We start from the raw sequence: 17,041 nt of genomic DNA, 5'->3' as shown, positions 1-17,041 counted from the left end.
TCAGACTCACATAGTAATCTTTAATAGTCTGTTGATTCTACAGTGCCCTTAACAGTGCCAGACATTGTATTGAGATAAAAGAAAGGTATGGATCAATAGGCCATAATTCAGTTAATAATGAAGAGTCAGGTTTTAACAACCATGTTCCCCCTGGAAAGCACGTGACTCTTCAAGTGGTCCCACAGAAATTGACATGCAAGAAAAGATGATAGCTCTCTAGCTAATTTGATTATCTCATAATATTCATCTTTCATGAAAGGGCATGAGAATGTTTTTCATAAAGTAGATGATAGCTTCTGCAGACAATCTAAAGTCTAAGTGAATAGACAGGCTTCTGAAACTGCATCAGTAAACCTGGACTTGTGTAAGCTTATATATGATACACCGTGATCTTTTTCAGACCTTTTCAGATGATGAAAGCTCCATGTGGTTTAATCTCTCCCAGGAAACTTCAGTCAAGGATTTAATACCTGAAAAGCATCACTTTTAAGAAGCAGAATTATTTAAATTTGCCATCCTTGACAGCAGTTATTGATTGTGAGACCAAGCAGACAAAGTCATGCTATGGAACAATACAGCGGTTTAAATATGAACTGTTTTAAGTCTGAAGTGTCATCTTGAATATTTCTGCCTCTGTGCTATCAAATTTGAGAGTAGAGAGGCTTTTTCTTTAACTTCGTTGACTACTAAATGTACAGAAATTGTAACAGTAAGATGACCCCATTTGCCTAGGCACAATATACATAGATTGGATAACTGGGGGTGGCATGCATTACATTCAGCTGCAGGCAGAAGGGTTAGATATCTAATATACAGCCATCCAATGTGGCTTAAAAGTCATTCAGTTTAAGTTTGGACTCTACTTTTTTAGAATAGGAAAGTAAGACTGATTAGAAAAGTGATACCTGCCAGAAATTTAAAGTTAGTGCTGATACTGGGTTCGTGGTTTGGCTTTTTTCCTTGTGTGGTGTGTACCCAGGTAAAATGTGCTCAATAGCAAAGCATGTGAGGAACAGTAAAAATCCAGGTGACTCACTTCTCTAGCATGATGATGATTTTTCTTCATCTTTTAATAAAACAAGCTCTCTCCAAATGGCTGCCAAATCTGACTAGGTATGGTCAGCATAAACACTTAGAGCACAAGGTCTGGTTTGGAAAGTTGCTGCCCATAGGGTAACTTTTAATTCTTGTCTTTGCAGTGCTTGTGTTGTACTTTTTCAGCTGTTCAGAAAGGTATTCTCAGCATCCAATTTGGCTGGTAAGATCATTTTTTGTATAGGTTTACAGTGCGCGTGTGAGTCCTGAACACTGCTTACACACATGTACAAACAGGGGTTATTTGTGGAATTCAGCATGAGTCTTGCTTGAGGTGTACTTTGGGGATCCAGGCCAATTCCTCATAATATGGAATTGACGCTGTTCCTCAAAGTCAGAGTATGCATGCTAACTTATGCTAGGTGAGGATTCATGCCTATTACTAGCAGGTATCGGTGTGGCAGATTGCACAGCATTTCAGTATTCTCATGCTAATGTTTGGCTCTGGGTTTGAGTAAGAACTGCTCAGTCACCTTCAGACTGTGGGAAGTGGCAGGAGTTTTCAATTTGTGATTTGTCACTGGTTTTTCAAGCTGATCTGTAGACATATTTGGGACAGAAGTTTGGGACATATTTTTAGTATGTCCTCTTTAATTGTGAGCATTTCCAGAGCATTTGGAACTCAAGTTCCAAGGTAAAAGACTTACTCTTCACTATATAGCTGAACAATGTCTAGGAGAATATAGAAAATTATAAAATAATGGTAAATAACAAAAAATATGATACACAGAAAACCCTTATTAACAGAGGCTGAAGATAAGAACGTAGCCTTTGGTGGTTTGCTTTGAATTGAAATGTCATCTGCAGCAAAACATTCACAACTGGTATGAGAATCAGTCACATATGGGCACTTTAAATACAGGTATTTCATTTGCTATCTGTTTCTTTCAGAAAATGAACAGATCTTCCTGAGGTTAACTGTTAGTATGCCTAACAGTCTGCCTAGCTAGAGCAAGCAAAGATGGAGAAATAAGACACTGAGATACAAGTGATTTTAACAATGAGAGAAGTTAAGGGAACCATATTAGCCAAAATGACAAGCTGAGGCTTACGGTTATTCTTTGTGAGTTTTACACGCATTTACCTCTGGCCTTTTCCAAGTAATATATATTTGTTTTCATATCGTAAGACGGAAATATATATATTCTTTGTGTGTTTTACACACAAAGAGCTTTACAAGACCTTTCTCTTCATTCTCTGGCCTGGCTGAGACATGGCAAACCTCTGCAGCCAGCGTGCTCTATGCTGTGCTTGAGGTTTGGGAACCAGATTTACTCTACTGCGGATTTACCAAGTTGCTGCCTTTGGCCAAGGAGATGCACTTTTATGTCCCCAAAAGCTGAGGCGTGAATAGCCCCCTGGATTTAGCTGGACAATCCGACTTCCCTTTTGTGGATAGATGAGTGAGCAAGAGATTGCTGCATAGCTGTGGACTTGGGTATGGGACACCCAAGTTTAGCTGCCAGAAGAGGTAGGATTTCATAGAGCTTTCTAGTAGTAAGAAAGCATCAGTATTTTAAAAATTTATGAGCTCTTGCTTATAAAAAATCTGTACCACCCACACAGAGGACCGCTGACCAAGGATGTCTGCAGAGTTTAAAGGATGGACTTAATACTTTCTTTTAGATCTGAGCAGTCATCACCTTCTAAACTGTGGCTCAGAGTTTCCTTAGAATCATTCTTCCTTTTAAAAGCTAAATGAAAATTGCATTTACCTCTGGCCTTTTCCAAGTAATATATATTTGTTTTCATATCGTAAGACGGAAATATATATATATTCTTTTAATTGGATAATTCTGTCCTATCATATATGCACTTCAAATGAGGCTACTTCACTGGAAATAATATATTACGATGAAAGTATATCTGTGTGGTGTTACAAGAAGTTTTCAGATGCCTTATCACACAGATCCCCTTCTGAGACTATGCATAAGAAGACTGAATTCAGGTAAAATAGTCACTTCCACCTGACAATGCAAAGCTAATTTTAGTCAATAAACAAAAATACATTGCTTTGCTCGTTCAGAATATAGCTGTGAATGACATTCCTGAGCATCATGTTCTTCACTTTTAAGTATTTTCATGATAAAAGTGAGGGGGGGGTGTGTGGGGGGGGAAATTTAAGAAACACTACAGCAAATCAGTAGCGAATACACTGTTATTTGAAAGCCTTTAATGATCGCCTCCTGAGTTTCTGTATTAGCACAACTATTTTGTATTCCAGTTTTGAGAAGTTATTCTGACTTAACCCTGTGGAAAACCTTTAACGGTTATTTCAACAAAAATTTAAATATGATGCAGTTATGTTCTGCTTTTTTGTCTGTGTTAAAAACAGAAGTAGTGTTGAAGGTATTTTTGGTAGCACAGTGATAAATTTGTGATCCAAACCTTTAATTTTGGTCTCATTTCCATGTCTTTAAGACTGTAGTTGGATGAATTGCACTTTAATGTGATTTTTTTTTTTTTTTGGCCAGTGAACAGTCAGCATGTGAGTCTGTACATGCATGCTTATGTTTCATATATAAATTTATATATATGAATATATATATTTGGTTGTGTAGATATACACACACACACATATATACATAATTTGGGGTCTAAACAAAATTGTGGTGGATTCTATTGATGTGTGACCTTGAAATGTCAATGTTTCCCTTTATGTCTCCAGCTGAGCATTCACTGCTATCCAGTATAGAAAGACATGACAGCTACTTGCTTAATTATCATTTTGCAACTGCCTCTTGATCAACACATATAAAAAAGGCTCAGTGAAGGGTGTTGACTGATTAACTTCTTCTTAGCAATGCCACAGCACGTAATACAACTCAGGCCTGATGTTGGTGGATTAAATGCCTTAGATGATGATTAAATTTTGGTCTTTCAGAAAGGAGGAAACCAAAAATAGTTGCTTCTTCCATAGCAAAAGAGGACAATACTAAGCCCTATTCTGCACAGTCACTCCCAACAGATGTCAGCAAGCCTGGAAAGACCAGGCAGGTGGGGGCACTCTTGAATTCTCTGGTTGGAGTTCTAGCTAGGAATGAACAGGTCTGGTCTGTAGTCCCTGCTCCTGAATACCTCTAGCTTTGTAAAAACAAATATGTAGAACCTGGATCTCTTCCGAAGACTGCACAGCCCAGCTCCAGAAGTATACCTAGGGATCTCTGATACAAGCCAAACCCCAATATCTTTTGCCCAAGGATGTGGAAGTGTTCTTTTCTGCATGTTGTGTTCATGTCATCAGCATGCTTCCTTTTCTCCTTGTTGCTGGTGCCTTGCCCCACATGCAGATGTTGTGAGAAGACACATAGTGGAATTCTTACAGCCTTGAGGAAACCACTGTAGATGATATCCTTGTATGAACAATTTGGCTGAATGATAGCTGAGGAGATAGAGGAAAATAAGTATATGTTATCCATAAATATTTGAAGAAGTACAGTAGGAGGAGGGCTTAGGGTTGCCTGAAATTGTTTTTTGTTTAATTGTCAGGATATCCTTATCAGCTAGTAGGTACACTGTTGTTACTTGTCAAGAAAACCTTATCAAAATATATTGGGAGCAGTTCTATAGCAGCAGGAGGAAGAAGGAGCTGACTGGATCTTTCTGGTCGTCTTCATCTCTGGCCATACTCAGGTGAGGAGGTATATGACTTCTGGAACAGTGTTCTTTTTTTGCCCTTAAGTGCTAGCTTTCACTCTTTAAAACAATTTAAAAAACAAAACCAACTATTGCAAACGCAGATTTGGGAATGTTTTTGAGGCAACTGATGATTGACTAATATTCTGTAATGTTCCAGAAAGTGAAGATGAGTTTTATTTTTCAGTCAGTATAGTGATTATTTGTCTTTTACAGTGTGAAGCGCTGCTGCTATATCTATGTAATTCCTATGTATCTGAAAAGGAAAGTGGCAATGAGGCAGTTCATGACTAGAAGTGAGCACATGTCTAGCAAAAGATGGCTGTGTCCTTCAGTTATGCTTGTTCTGCTCTGTTTTTCTCTCTTCCAAGAGAAGAGGCATCTAAAAGAAAATCTGTTCTGAGACGTTAGGGTCTCAGGAAGTGTACAATAATCGTTATGTACTTCGTAATTTCTACGATACCATTTTAGTAGGTGTAGCCACAGATTTAAACCCATTTCCCTTTTTCAATAAGTTATCACATAAAAATGTTTACTCCATGATACAAAACAAAGGTAAAAGCTTATTATAATGCATGTATTTTACATATAGCTGAATTGCTGTAGTATAAAGTAATGGGTCAAGCCTGGATTTATGGTTCCCTCCCCGCCCCCAATGTTTATTTTGGTAATTTCACTGTAGTTCCTAGAATTGCACTGGGATCGAATTTAAACCCAGACTTACCACTGAGGGATTCTGCTTTAGAGAAGCTGAAGAAAACTGTTCCTCAGTGCAGGCCCCATGGGAATGAAGGGGAGCAGCAGCAGCCTTGGAACCGGTGTGTAGGGGGGAGGTATGGCTGGACAGCACCAAACATGGCTTGGTGAGACTACATGGCTCATGGCTTGCTTAAGGGGTTTTTTAATATATTCCCCCCCCCCCCCCCTTCCCCCCCCCCTTAACAGTGAACATGAGCACACTGCTGCAATGTAATCAGGAATAACTACAGTCTTCTTTGGGAAAATGTTAGACATACAGTATTCATTTTGGTATGAAATGAAACAGTTCAGGGCTCAGCTCCTTCCTTTCTCTTTTGTCAGGTCTTGAGAGTCAGGTATCTCCCTCTAGTGCTCATGAACACCCCCCACCCCCCGAAAGTGACTGCTCAGAGTGCAGTAGGCCTGTAAGAATCGGAGGAGACTGAGTTGATCCATACTACTTGTTTTTCCCTTATGGCTGCAACTACATGCACTGACTCTTGGTATCTTTGCTGAAAAGAAGCTTAGTTTATCTCACACTACTCTGTACGAGTTCTCTGCTTTTTCTCTGAACGTGCAGTTTCCCCCTCAGTCATCTGGAATGCCTGTGAAAAATAAGTCCAGTTGGTCAGTAGTGGAACTTGGGAATGCTCAAAATGGCTCTGCATGGCCGTGTACTGAGCCCTCTCCCATCGGGACAGTGCACGTGCTCCAGGGTGCAGGAGGACTGGCTCACTTACATAGCAACCTCCTGTTCTCTACAGGGTGAAATTAAAGCTGCTTTATCTTGTCCAGCTGTGGTACCCTGACACTCAGGTTACTGATGTTCTTTCAGGATTCTAATTTTAATGGGAGTTTTCACTCAAACAGGCCTGAGGGACCTCTGAAGTTGGTCAAAGTGCAGGTGTTAAGCCCATCTTTATTGGCTGTTACTGTTTTCCTGTTGTTGGCTCAGCATTTTCTTCTCTGAGGAGCAGATGTATGGTAACTATATATAGCAGAAGGTTGAACACATAAAATTAATGTGCCACATGACTTACTCAACAGTCATGAGGAACAATACTGCTAGCTGGTCCTGAATGTGAAGCCAGTCTGTAAGACAGTTTGGCACGTAACCGGCTCCAAAAGAGGTTATGACTGTTACTTAAGGTAACAAACAACAGAATAAAAAGAACAAATAGAGTAATAAAAGAGAGGGAATTTACATACAACTAAAAGCAGCTGGAACTAGAGGCCAGTAATCCTAGCGTTCTGGTTTATCTCATCAGACTGTTTCTTCCTCTCCTCATCCTAGTCTTAGCTGAGATGAAGTGATACGGCATTGCATTCACACCTCCTTAAAGGCAGGGAGAAAGGCAGAGTGAATTCATACTTTTTGCTGCTGCTGCTGGATGGAGCCATTTTTATCCAAGTCTGTGATAGCCAGGGAACAGTGTGTTCAAAAAAAAAAAAAAGAAAAAAGAAGTTGTAAGAACTACAAACAATTGGAAGGGAAGTGCAGTCATTGAAACGGATCCCAACCCACTGAGAAATGTCAGGGGTGGGGTTTTTTGTATTTTTCTTCCAGTAGCTGCTGCTTTTCTCTTGTAGCTTTTTTTTTTTTTCTTCTTCTTCTTTTAAATTCTCTTCCCTGCCTCACTTGAGCCCTGGGGTTCTCCCTGTGGTTTTATTTAGTAGAATGGTGAGGAAAAGTCTGTGGGTGCATATTATACACCTCCATACCCCCCGCCCCCGTATTTGCCCACTAGTAGCTACAGTGATCTAGACAGGTCTCCCTAGAGGGAGAAAGGAGAAAAATCCTCCCTCAGTGTAGCTGCTAGTGTGCAGGTAGGACTCTTTACCACAAGTCTGGAGAATACCGATTCTCGGCAGCTGCTTGCCAAGATCAGGCTTGGGTTAATGAAAACAATGAAACCACCACTTCACTTCCAAACTGATTTCCATGGAGACAGCTAGACAGTAATAGTGTTTGGGCTTTTTTATTCAATAAAGGTTTGAGTTATAAATATTCTCCATTTGTTTCCTATTTACAGTTGTAAAATATTTTAGGATAGCTTACCCATCACCTGTCATTCAATGTCTCTATAAATGCCATGAAAACATCATTGTGAAATAAAAACGTCTTATTTTCAGCCCACAAACCCAATTTCCACACGCTCACAAAATAAAATCAAAGGGACAAAAAAGAAGAGAGAAGGAACCGGGGGGGCGGGGGACAAGAGGAATACAGTACAGCAGGCAACAATGCAATATTTGCTACACAGTAGCAAAAGAAATGGGTAAAAAATTTAGTCTGCTACGATGACAAGCTTTTCAGGACATTTGTTATAGACCAGCGTTGTCCAGTGCATTTCTGAAGGACGAGTTGAAACCCAAATTCATTTTCACTGTTTTCCTGCAATTCCAGGCAACGCTTGGATTTTCGGTTCTGGATTGGACCTCCCTTTAAAGATGGGGAAAAAAAAAAAGAAGTGTTTGGATTAAACATTGTGAGCTTACTTGCATTGCTACTGTGTGATAAAATAGATTGAAGAACATTCCAATGTCCATCTACTAAAGTCCCCTGCTCCTGTCAAAAATGTTTCAGTTACAGACAAGATAAGCACTAGGTTGGATTTGGAGTGAAGGTTCCCTTTGTCACAGGCTGGTTTAATCTCTGATGCAGTTTAGAATAGCCTCAATTGCCTGGTTACCATTTCAGCAAATGGGGTTTCTAGATCGAGCTGTGTTTCTGGCCATGCTTTTTAACCATGAGCCAAAAGCTTTCCTGTTTGCTTCAGTTACCTAGCTAAGTGGCTCTGCTGCACCCCTGGAACATCAAAAAAGGCAAAGGAAGACCAGTGCCTTGGCCAGGAGTGTCTTGTATGTAGGATAAAATGCAAAAAATTGTTTATTCTTTGAATTCTGAAATTAACTGCCTTTTATAATCTTATGTTGCTAATCCTCAGTATTGAGACTCTGTTCGAGTCTCAGCTTAATACTGCCATACTAAAGCCCTGTCTTCACTGTTGAGTTGCAGCAAACCTTAAGTCACTGGAGCTATCACACAGTTAACTACAGACCTAAATTACAATTAAGTCATCAGGTAGGTGACTTAAATTACATTTTTTCCCCCCTTAATTCTGGTTTCAGTTGGTTCTTTCACCCTCTCTCCTGTCTAACAAATAGAATGCATAACTTGTACATATTAGTGTCTGGGAAGTTTCTTCCAAGATATACAGAGTAGAGTAATTTGCACATAAGTCTGAAAGTCTGCCTTTCTCTAGGGTATCTTGGACTTGTGTAGTAGAGAATTACTGGCTTAATCAATCTGCAAATCAAAAAATGGAGTGTAAATCAGTACAGATTAGTACAGCTGAAGTATGGAAAGAGGAGCCACATTTAAATTACTTATTTGTACAACGGGGGAAAAAATAGTTGCTATTAAAAAAAAAAAGGAAACAAAACCAACAACCCCAAAAAACCCCACTTCATCAGTTTTGTTCAAGTCTGTGTTATACCTTGCATTAGAAAGTCATAACTGTGATAGATTTCTATTATAATCACAAGGATATTGGCATAAATCCCATAGAAATGCTGAGTTTGCTTTTTCAGAGAAGGCTGTTCCTCAGGCAAGGGTAGCTCATACCATTCAGTACAGATTCTGATTCATTCAGACAGGTGACTGTGGGGTCTCCTCTCCTACCAGTAATAGTAAGTACTTTCTCTGAGAACTGACTTCTAAAAACATTTTTGGGACTGACTAATGAAATGCAGAATTAGGTTGAAAAGCTCTAAGTTTTAAATATGGCTTTGGGTAAGAGGAAGAACATTTCTAGAATAATCCACAAAATTCAAAACATGAGGCTCCCATAAATCCTCCTTGGTAGGCCTATGTGCAGCCTAGATACAATTTTCACTGATTACTTTACTAGACAGACAGGCATACAGTAGGCATTTTTATATACCTTCATGATGAAATGCTGAGTGAATGTATTTTCCCACTGCTGTATAACTATTACTGACATTCATATTAATAACGGTAGTTAAATTTGGGTGTCTGGTGGGAGCATAAACTCTAAGCTATCTATAAGCAATAAAACTGCTTGACATGCAAGAAATTTGAAGAAACTAGGATGGGAAATTAGTCAAAGCTTTACTATATGCTATTTGTTCCCTTACCCTAAACCCACCACCCCCCCAAGTTACTTTGGCCTTCTAAAGCTCACTGTGGTGAGATTCCCCCCTGCCCCCCAAATGAATTCAATGAGCTTTGAATTAGGTCGTTCAGACATAAAACTCTAAGGTAATGGATATTTTCTCATTGCCAAAAGAAACCGTTGTGTTTCTCACACACCCCCCCCTCCTTTAGCAAAACATACGGTTTCTATTCTTAATGAAAACTGTTGATTATTGTTTTTCTCTGCATAGATTGTGTTGTGTGGCACCCAGGGTCAGGTCCTTGTGTTTGAATTGAGAATTATGGTTCACCACAAGTGTTTCTGCCTAAACCCCAAATTGAGATCAACTTCCTTGTGCTTCCAGCTGATGCTGGAGGTGCTTCTGTTGCTGCCATTTAAGTCAACTAGTTCTGTATCTGTCACTTATCAGTTAGTCTTTGTCTTCAGTTTTGGTGTCTGAGACATCCTCAGCTCAGATCTTGCACTACGGAAGCAGGAGAAAGACGTTGTCCCACTTTCTGTCTTGTCACAAAACTAACCAGTTATGGGAGACTCTAGTTCAGCTCCATTACTTGCCTGATTTTTTGGCCTGGGATATGACTCTGGGTATGGTACTTTTAGACCTCTCCTGTAATTTCTAAATTATTAGCATAAGTGAAGGAACAGAATTAATTCTCTCCCTTTTATGTAAAGCATGACAGCTAAAACACAAGTGTTTCCCTGGTACAACTCTTCTGGCCCAAACTCTGTGAAATGAACTCTGTGGTGTCCATCTTGAGAACAGCTTTTATGCTTATGAAGAGGAATGAGGTAGGGATGCTCAGGTCTAGCTGGCTTCAGCAGCTGGGCTGGGGCAAACACCTAGTTTGTTGGCAGCACTTTGTGAATCCTATTCTTTGGTGCCTGTTTTTGCTCCCCAAGGACTGTGCGTGGGGCCTAGTCACCTAACTTGGAGCTCTGCTAGGCAGAGCAAGCCACAGCACTAAGGCTTAAATACTGCCATGCTGAGTTGGAATTTCTTTCTGCCCCACTCCCATTTGTTTCAGTGCTCAAGGGTTTCTTTCACTTGAATGGGCCCACATGCCTTCTATTCCCATTGAGGACTTTGGGGTAGAGGAAGGAGGGTGTTCACAGTGGACATAATGTTTTTCGTCTATTCTAAATCATGTAGAGCACACATAGGTGTTACCGTAAATGTATAAATGTGAAATACTTTAATACAGGCAGCTACATAAACAAACTGTAAACCACTCCTAAGGAAAAACAAAACAAGCAAGCAACCAAAAAAACACACAAAAAGCCCACCTCCCTCCTTCTCTTTTCCTGATGTGCCCTCATGTGAAATTCGGCTTCTATTTAACAGAAACAAGTGACTCCGGAGATAAAAAGCCGAGGAAGCGCTTTTTGATGTGCTGCAAAGCACTCTGCAGTGGCTACTGAAAATCACCCTGCTGAGTACATTGCAGCCGCTGTATGGAACATAAAAGAGACACCAAAGTTAAGTAGTGGCTAATATGTGTGAATTGAGTGTTGTAGAGAGCACGGATGCTTTTATTCCCACAAAAGAGAAACGTAAAGGCTCAAGTCCCGCTAGAAACAGAACAACTCAGCTCCTAAGAGATGTGAGGTCTGTGCAGAACCATGGCTTAATCCCTCAGAGAGGATGCTGTCTACACAGCTTTAGTTCCTTTCAGTAAGCATTTAAATGAAAGAATTGCTCTGAAGTACAGGGAGAAGGGTTTGTATAGTGCTTACTTAAAATTTCCTGTTGTTAGCCTACTTAATTGTGTTCATTTTTTTTTCTCCTTCACATGCCTAATGCAAGCCTGTGACAGTGGTATTGGTCTATTATCTCTAGGGTGATGACAGTGCACCCACTATATGTTGCAAGGCCTGAACTACCGAGCTGTTTAATCATTAAAGCACATGAACTAAATAACTCTACTGAAAGAAGCGAGCAAGCAGGACTGACGCACTGAAAGCTCATACTACATTTTGCTACTCTGACTGGCTTGGCCTCCAAATTACAGCATTCCTGAATGGTTTCTGCAGTCTGTCAGCATCATTAGCATTTGGAACCCTAAAGCCAAATGCAGACAAAGGTGCCCTTTTAGTTAATTCTTTTTTTTATAACCATTTAGTAAAACTTGTATAAAACTCTGACAGTCATGTTTACCGCTCGCTCAGCAAAATGGTTTATTGTAATACCACGCTTCAGGCTAAGTGAAAGGCAAGTTGTCTATCTGGTTCCCTTTCCCCATCCTAGGTAAGACCTCTACTTTCCAATTTAAAGGCAAAAAATTGATAGCCTAGGGTAACGTCTGTACTCGTGATACATAAAATATAATTCTATAGGCTGAAACAAATTAAAGAGGAATTGTGCCTAGTTGAACAGAATTAGGATTAAGATCATTGATGATGATGAGAGGCAGCTCAGTGGCAGCAGAAGTCTCAAGAGGATAAATCCAGGTCAACTATTTTATAAAAATATACTGAACATGATAGCACTAAGTTTGACTGAAAACTTGATGGGTTTTGCCATGCAAATTGAAGCAATTCCTGTGAGAAGCACAAGCTCTCAACTCCTGCTGGTAGCCTCAGACCATATAAAACTGATTGAGCACGCTTTTGATGTAAACACTTATCTCAAGTCACGTATCCTGTTATGACCAATAGCTATTGAAATGTGACATAACACACATGGTGGAAAGCAATACTTTTGACTTCCTTTAGAATTATTGTACTTTCTGCATATCTGCCATATGCAAGAGGTTTCCTTTCAAGTCTTTCACTAAAGTAGAATTTATCCAATAATACGGCATCTAAGAATAGCATTTGATGTGCCTGCAAACCATTGCAATACAAGCATGGTCCAACATGCTTGATAGGCAGTCCCATGTGAGTCTGTTGTACGTAAAAACCAACTTGCTTTTAGAAAGAGCAGCACGTTGCAAGTATATACTTACATATTCTAGAGCTGGAGTGCTAATAAGCTGTGCAAAATAATTAGACAGTCTTTGCTGAACTGTTCGATGGTTTTTGTTTTAATTTACTGGGGGGTGGTGGACGCACAGTTCCCAAACCTCCCCTTTCCTGTATTTGCTCTGCAGGGCAGTAAAGTGGGATGGGTCCTCTCTGGAATATTGGTCCTTGCAGAACCAGGCTTAGTTGAAAGCCGTCATAAAGTTTCTCTAGTGTCTAGCAGGCCTCCTATCCAGAGGGCTACGAATGGGCTACAGAGCATTTCAACAGCTTTCTTTGCAAATACTGGAGATGTTAAATACAATTTTTTTTGTAAAGAAATATGTACAGTGTACACACACCATGTAACCTGGAACTCCTGCCCCTCCATACCATTGCTACTGCAGAACTGGGGTTATATACCATGTTATGCTCCTCAGATAAACTCCCTTCAAAACAAAGCATGTTCTGACTTCATGACAAAAGATGCATTAAGAAGTTTCTGTAAACATATACCTAGCCAAAAAAGTTCTGAACAGCTCATGGGTTTTCTTGCCAAAAATCTCACCTTATGGTTCCTTATCTTTTGTGCTGAATGACAGGCCTTTTAATCAGATGGCATTTTACTGGTCGCAGTGTAAAATCTTTTTTATTTCTGGCTGTATTTAATAGAAATTTACCATTATATTTACTCTCTAATTTTCTTCAGTAATAATTCTCTTCAGCAAGAACCAAGTAACTTCCTGTTATTTGTTCCTCTGAAGTCAGGTTGCCAAGGTTGTGTTTTGATATATGAACAAAAAAGCACTCTGCAGGAAAAGAACAGAGCTGCTACTTCACATAGTTTAGGTATTTTAAAGGAAGGATTCGAATGTGGATATGTGGCATCATTAAAGTGGAATAAATAATTCACAATGTCTAATTCACTTGGTCAATTTAGTCATTGTTTGTACTTGGCACATCTGCTAGATGTGATCCATGACATTGCAGTCGTTTAGGTAGGTGTGATGGGTTCTGTGAGCTGCAAGTTGTTGTACTGGGTTTCCAAATTTCTCAGAAAAAGCAATGTAGAAAGGGAAAACGGGAAAGTGAGGTTGTTGCTTTAGACTGAACCAGGGCTTCATAACCTAGTAAAAGCTCTTGGGCATGAAACTTAAGACAGGGTTTGATCACTTGTAAAAATGAGGGATATTAAATGAACGCTGGAGGTTGTCAGCATTACTGAAAATCAGACTGATAGCTCTTTTTAACAAGTTACTATAAAGCATACACTTTTGTTAGAGAGTTTAAACCTACTTTTTGCTCATCACATTAAATCTCATGTTATTCTATCTAAAAGAGAAAAAAAGTGCTCTTACCAGCTTGCCTAACCATGGCTATTTCAGAAGAAGGTCTTACAAGGTTAATAAGCGTATCCAATCTTTATCACATATGCTATATAGATCATTGCATTCACTAGTCTATAATTTTCTATTTGTACCTCAGTCAGTGACCTCAAATATTTACATGTTCATTCTACCTTTGAGGCAGAAAATCTAATCTTTACTATTGCTTTGATACATTTGAATCAAAGAATTATGCTGAGGTATATATAACACAGATAATCTCCACTCCAAACAGAATGCATGATCTTCTCATTCATTTCCCCAGAATACTGGGGTAAATTTTCAGTGACTGTTAGTACACCAAATTTAGTCCTAAAAAATGACGTGATTTTTACAAGTCGTTTTGTCTTCTGTGTGGTCACTCTGTATGGATGTTGCTGCAGTGAGAAAGTGTTCATAGGAAAAAGCGAGTAATTTATCCCATACAGTAATTCATGTATTTTCAATATTGCCCATTGCTTGGAAATATTGGATGATGTTATTTAGTTTAGAATTTCTGCTTTATAGTTGTATAAAGGATATAGGTATATGTAATGGTGTATATATAGGTAATTGATCCTATTCAATTCCTTCTCAATTCTAAAGCAGTATGACAGATTTGCCAACTCTTTGGCGAACAGGTGCTCTTTAAGTAAAGCAGACTCTGTAACATACTCTTTGTTGTTCAAATCTTTCAAAAATTAATTTTAACTATTGAAACTGAAATATTCCTCAGTGAAGTATATTGTAATTAGCTGTTGCTCTTCTTCAAAGCACTTGGTTCCTAATATATTTGATATGACTACTGTGAAAATAAGGTGCATTTAACTGCTATTATGTGTATGAAATATTATATACAGCAGTGTTACATATTAAAAAGGTGTTGTCTGTCAGCTATTTAGATCACTATTTACAGTTAGATAGGCAAATGAGAATCTTTACCAGACACTTTTTAAATGTGAATTTACTTTTCTAATACTAACCAAAACTAACTGCTGTGTACAATATAAACTTAGGTGGAGTTATAACAGGGATCAGCCAAACCATTTCTTAAGGAAAAAAATGAAGTTTTTTTTTTTCCTCCTCGCTTCTCCTCCTGCAGTCAGGTTCTGTTGTCAGGTAGCCATCTGAGCACTGGTCTTGCATCTACTCGCTGGTACCCAATGAGCAAATACTATGAAACATTCCTCTGACAATGGAATTAGATGCATCATTCAACAGTTACAACAATTTAATGTCTACTACCTACTACATTCCTACTACATCCTAGACTACATACAATATCTACTACTACTACATTCCACTACCGAGATTTCTGAGTGAGTGTTCAGATTTTACATAATCATAAATGCTAAATTTTTATATTGCTGCAACAATTTTTTAATACTGCAGCTGTGACAAATCAAATGATGCAGCCTTATCTGTATGTCCAAACTAGTGGACTGTGCAATCATTTTCTGTTTTGTTTAATCTAGATTGGCTACATGAATGCAGAGCAGTCTGGGTTCCGAGCACAGCCCTCTAAAGGTGTAATAGTTAAATCTGCAGCATGTGGAAATACACACTACTGTCAATTAAAGTATTTAAATGAAAGCAATTAAACCTGGCAAAAGGAAATGCGGTTTCATACAGAGAATGTAATTGGAATAGAAAACAAATTACTGAGAAACAGCATAAAAATCAGAAATGGAATGTATGCATTTATACCTATCAGTAATATTTTCCACATATATATAAAATTTTATCACAGATTTGTAACAGATTACAAAGGCCCATTGTTAACAGCAAGATTAAGAAAATGATGCCTTGCAAAGAAATAAATTCAAGCCTTCACTGAAATACAAAGAAGCTCTTCAGGATATGATAGCTGAAAATGCGTTTTACTACAGAAAATGGTGATAAAACTAAGAAAATTGAAGCAGGCTTTGGAGTAGAATACATTAGCCAGACTAGAAAGATCATTAGGGATTTTTCCGAAAGTAAACATGAATCATTACTGTATCAGCAGTGGCCAGGAAATCTTTTTGACCTATTATTAGAAAAACATCTGCAGAAACAAATATTCTAGGTATACAATATGATTTTTTTAAATTAATTATTGAACACTGTTTTTGGGGGGGCAGGGGGGGAGTTGGAAGTCATTTAAAAAGGGAATCTTTTATCCATACGTAGTCCTGATACTTATGACTAAATGCAGAATTTACAGCTGAACATATTGTTTGGTTCTGTTCTGGCAACACATCCAGATGATGTTGATCTTCTGATGGCTAGGATTACCTAATAAGTCCTTTGTAGAAAAGGAATAACTAGCTTTATGCTACACAGTTAATAATGGTTTGCATGGCTTTTCTGACTACAGCTGCTGTCCTGAGTAACAAGTTAACAGGACAATTCATTTAGAAATAAATTGAATGCCTTTTTGAGAACTGACAGACATCAAAGAGTAAGCTCCAGAAATGCATGTTGGTGAGAGATTATTCACAGGTTGACATTTTCTGAAATTTTTTTCTCACTATTAAAGGGGATGCTGTTTGTAAGTGTCTCTCCTGCGTCCTCCTTTTGCCATGTACTGCCTACTGTCCTACTGGGTAGCATTCAGAACACTGTAAATGCAGAACCCGCTGTACTGAGTAGTTGATGGCTACTTAGTGCTCTATCTTCGATACTCTAAAGTTCTGAATTAGAACTTAAGATGTGTTTCTACGCTGTATGTTAACAACAACAACAACTGCTACATTTTATACCTCCTTTTACTAGCAGAAGTGTTAGATATAGGTAAATCCTGTGTTTCTAAACATCTCTGGAATCTTGAGTGAGACCTGGCCTATAGAAAAGAATCCCAAGTTAATGCTCTGCACCAATGTTTTCTGCAGGGTAATTCTGCTCTAACTAAAAAATAGAGAATTTTTTCTTACACAGTCTTTCTTTTCATGGATTGTGCCATACAGTAGCTGCCTGTGTAGAGAAACAATATTACAACTAGGAAAAAGATGGGAGTGCTGGATACATTGGCTTTATTTGCATGTTTTACAAATACATTTTGTGAAAAGCTTAGAAAAGTTACCTTTTTCTCTTTCATTCTGAGAT

General features: G+C 38.7%; 1 protein-coding gene across 3 annotated transcripts in view; it reads right to left on the bottom strand.

Annotated features, from left to right (window-relative positions):
* Window positions 1-7,447: 7,447 nt before the first annotated feature.
* The window catches only part of GALNT18 (polypeptide N-acetylgalactosaminyltransferase 18), a 251,920-nt gene continuing 242,326 nt past the window's right edge, over window positions 7,448-17,041 (bottom strand). For all 3 annotated transcript variants that reach the window (XM_075502133.1, XM_075502132.1, XM_075502131.1), the window contains one exon: window positions 7,448-7,912. In XM_075502133.1, the coding sequence (XP_075358248.1) occupies window positions 7,766-7,912 (147 nt within the window). In that variant the 3' untranslated portion in view covers window positions 7,448-7,765. The remainder of the gene's footprint in view (window positions 7,913-17,041) is intronic.

This window comes from Mycteria americana, chromosome 5 (genome assembly GCF_035582795.1).
Source record: "Mycteria americana isolate JAX WOST 10 ecotype Jacksonville Zoo and Gardens chromosome 5, USCA_MyAme_1.0, whole genome shotgun sequence".
In the NCBI taxonomy this organism is placed as follows: domain Eukaryota; kingdom Metazoa; phylum Chordata; class Aves; order Ciconiiformes; family Ciconiidae; genus Mycteria; species Mycteria americana.
This window is presented reverse-complemented; position numbering and strand designations above follow the sequence as displayed.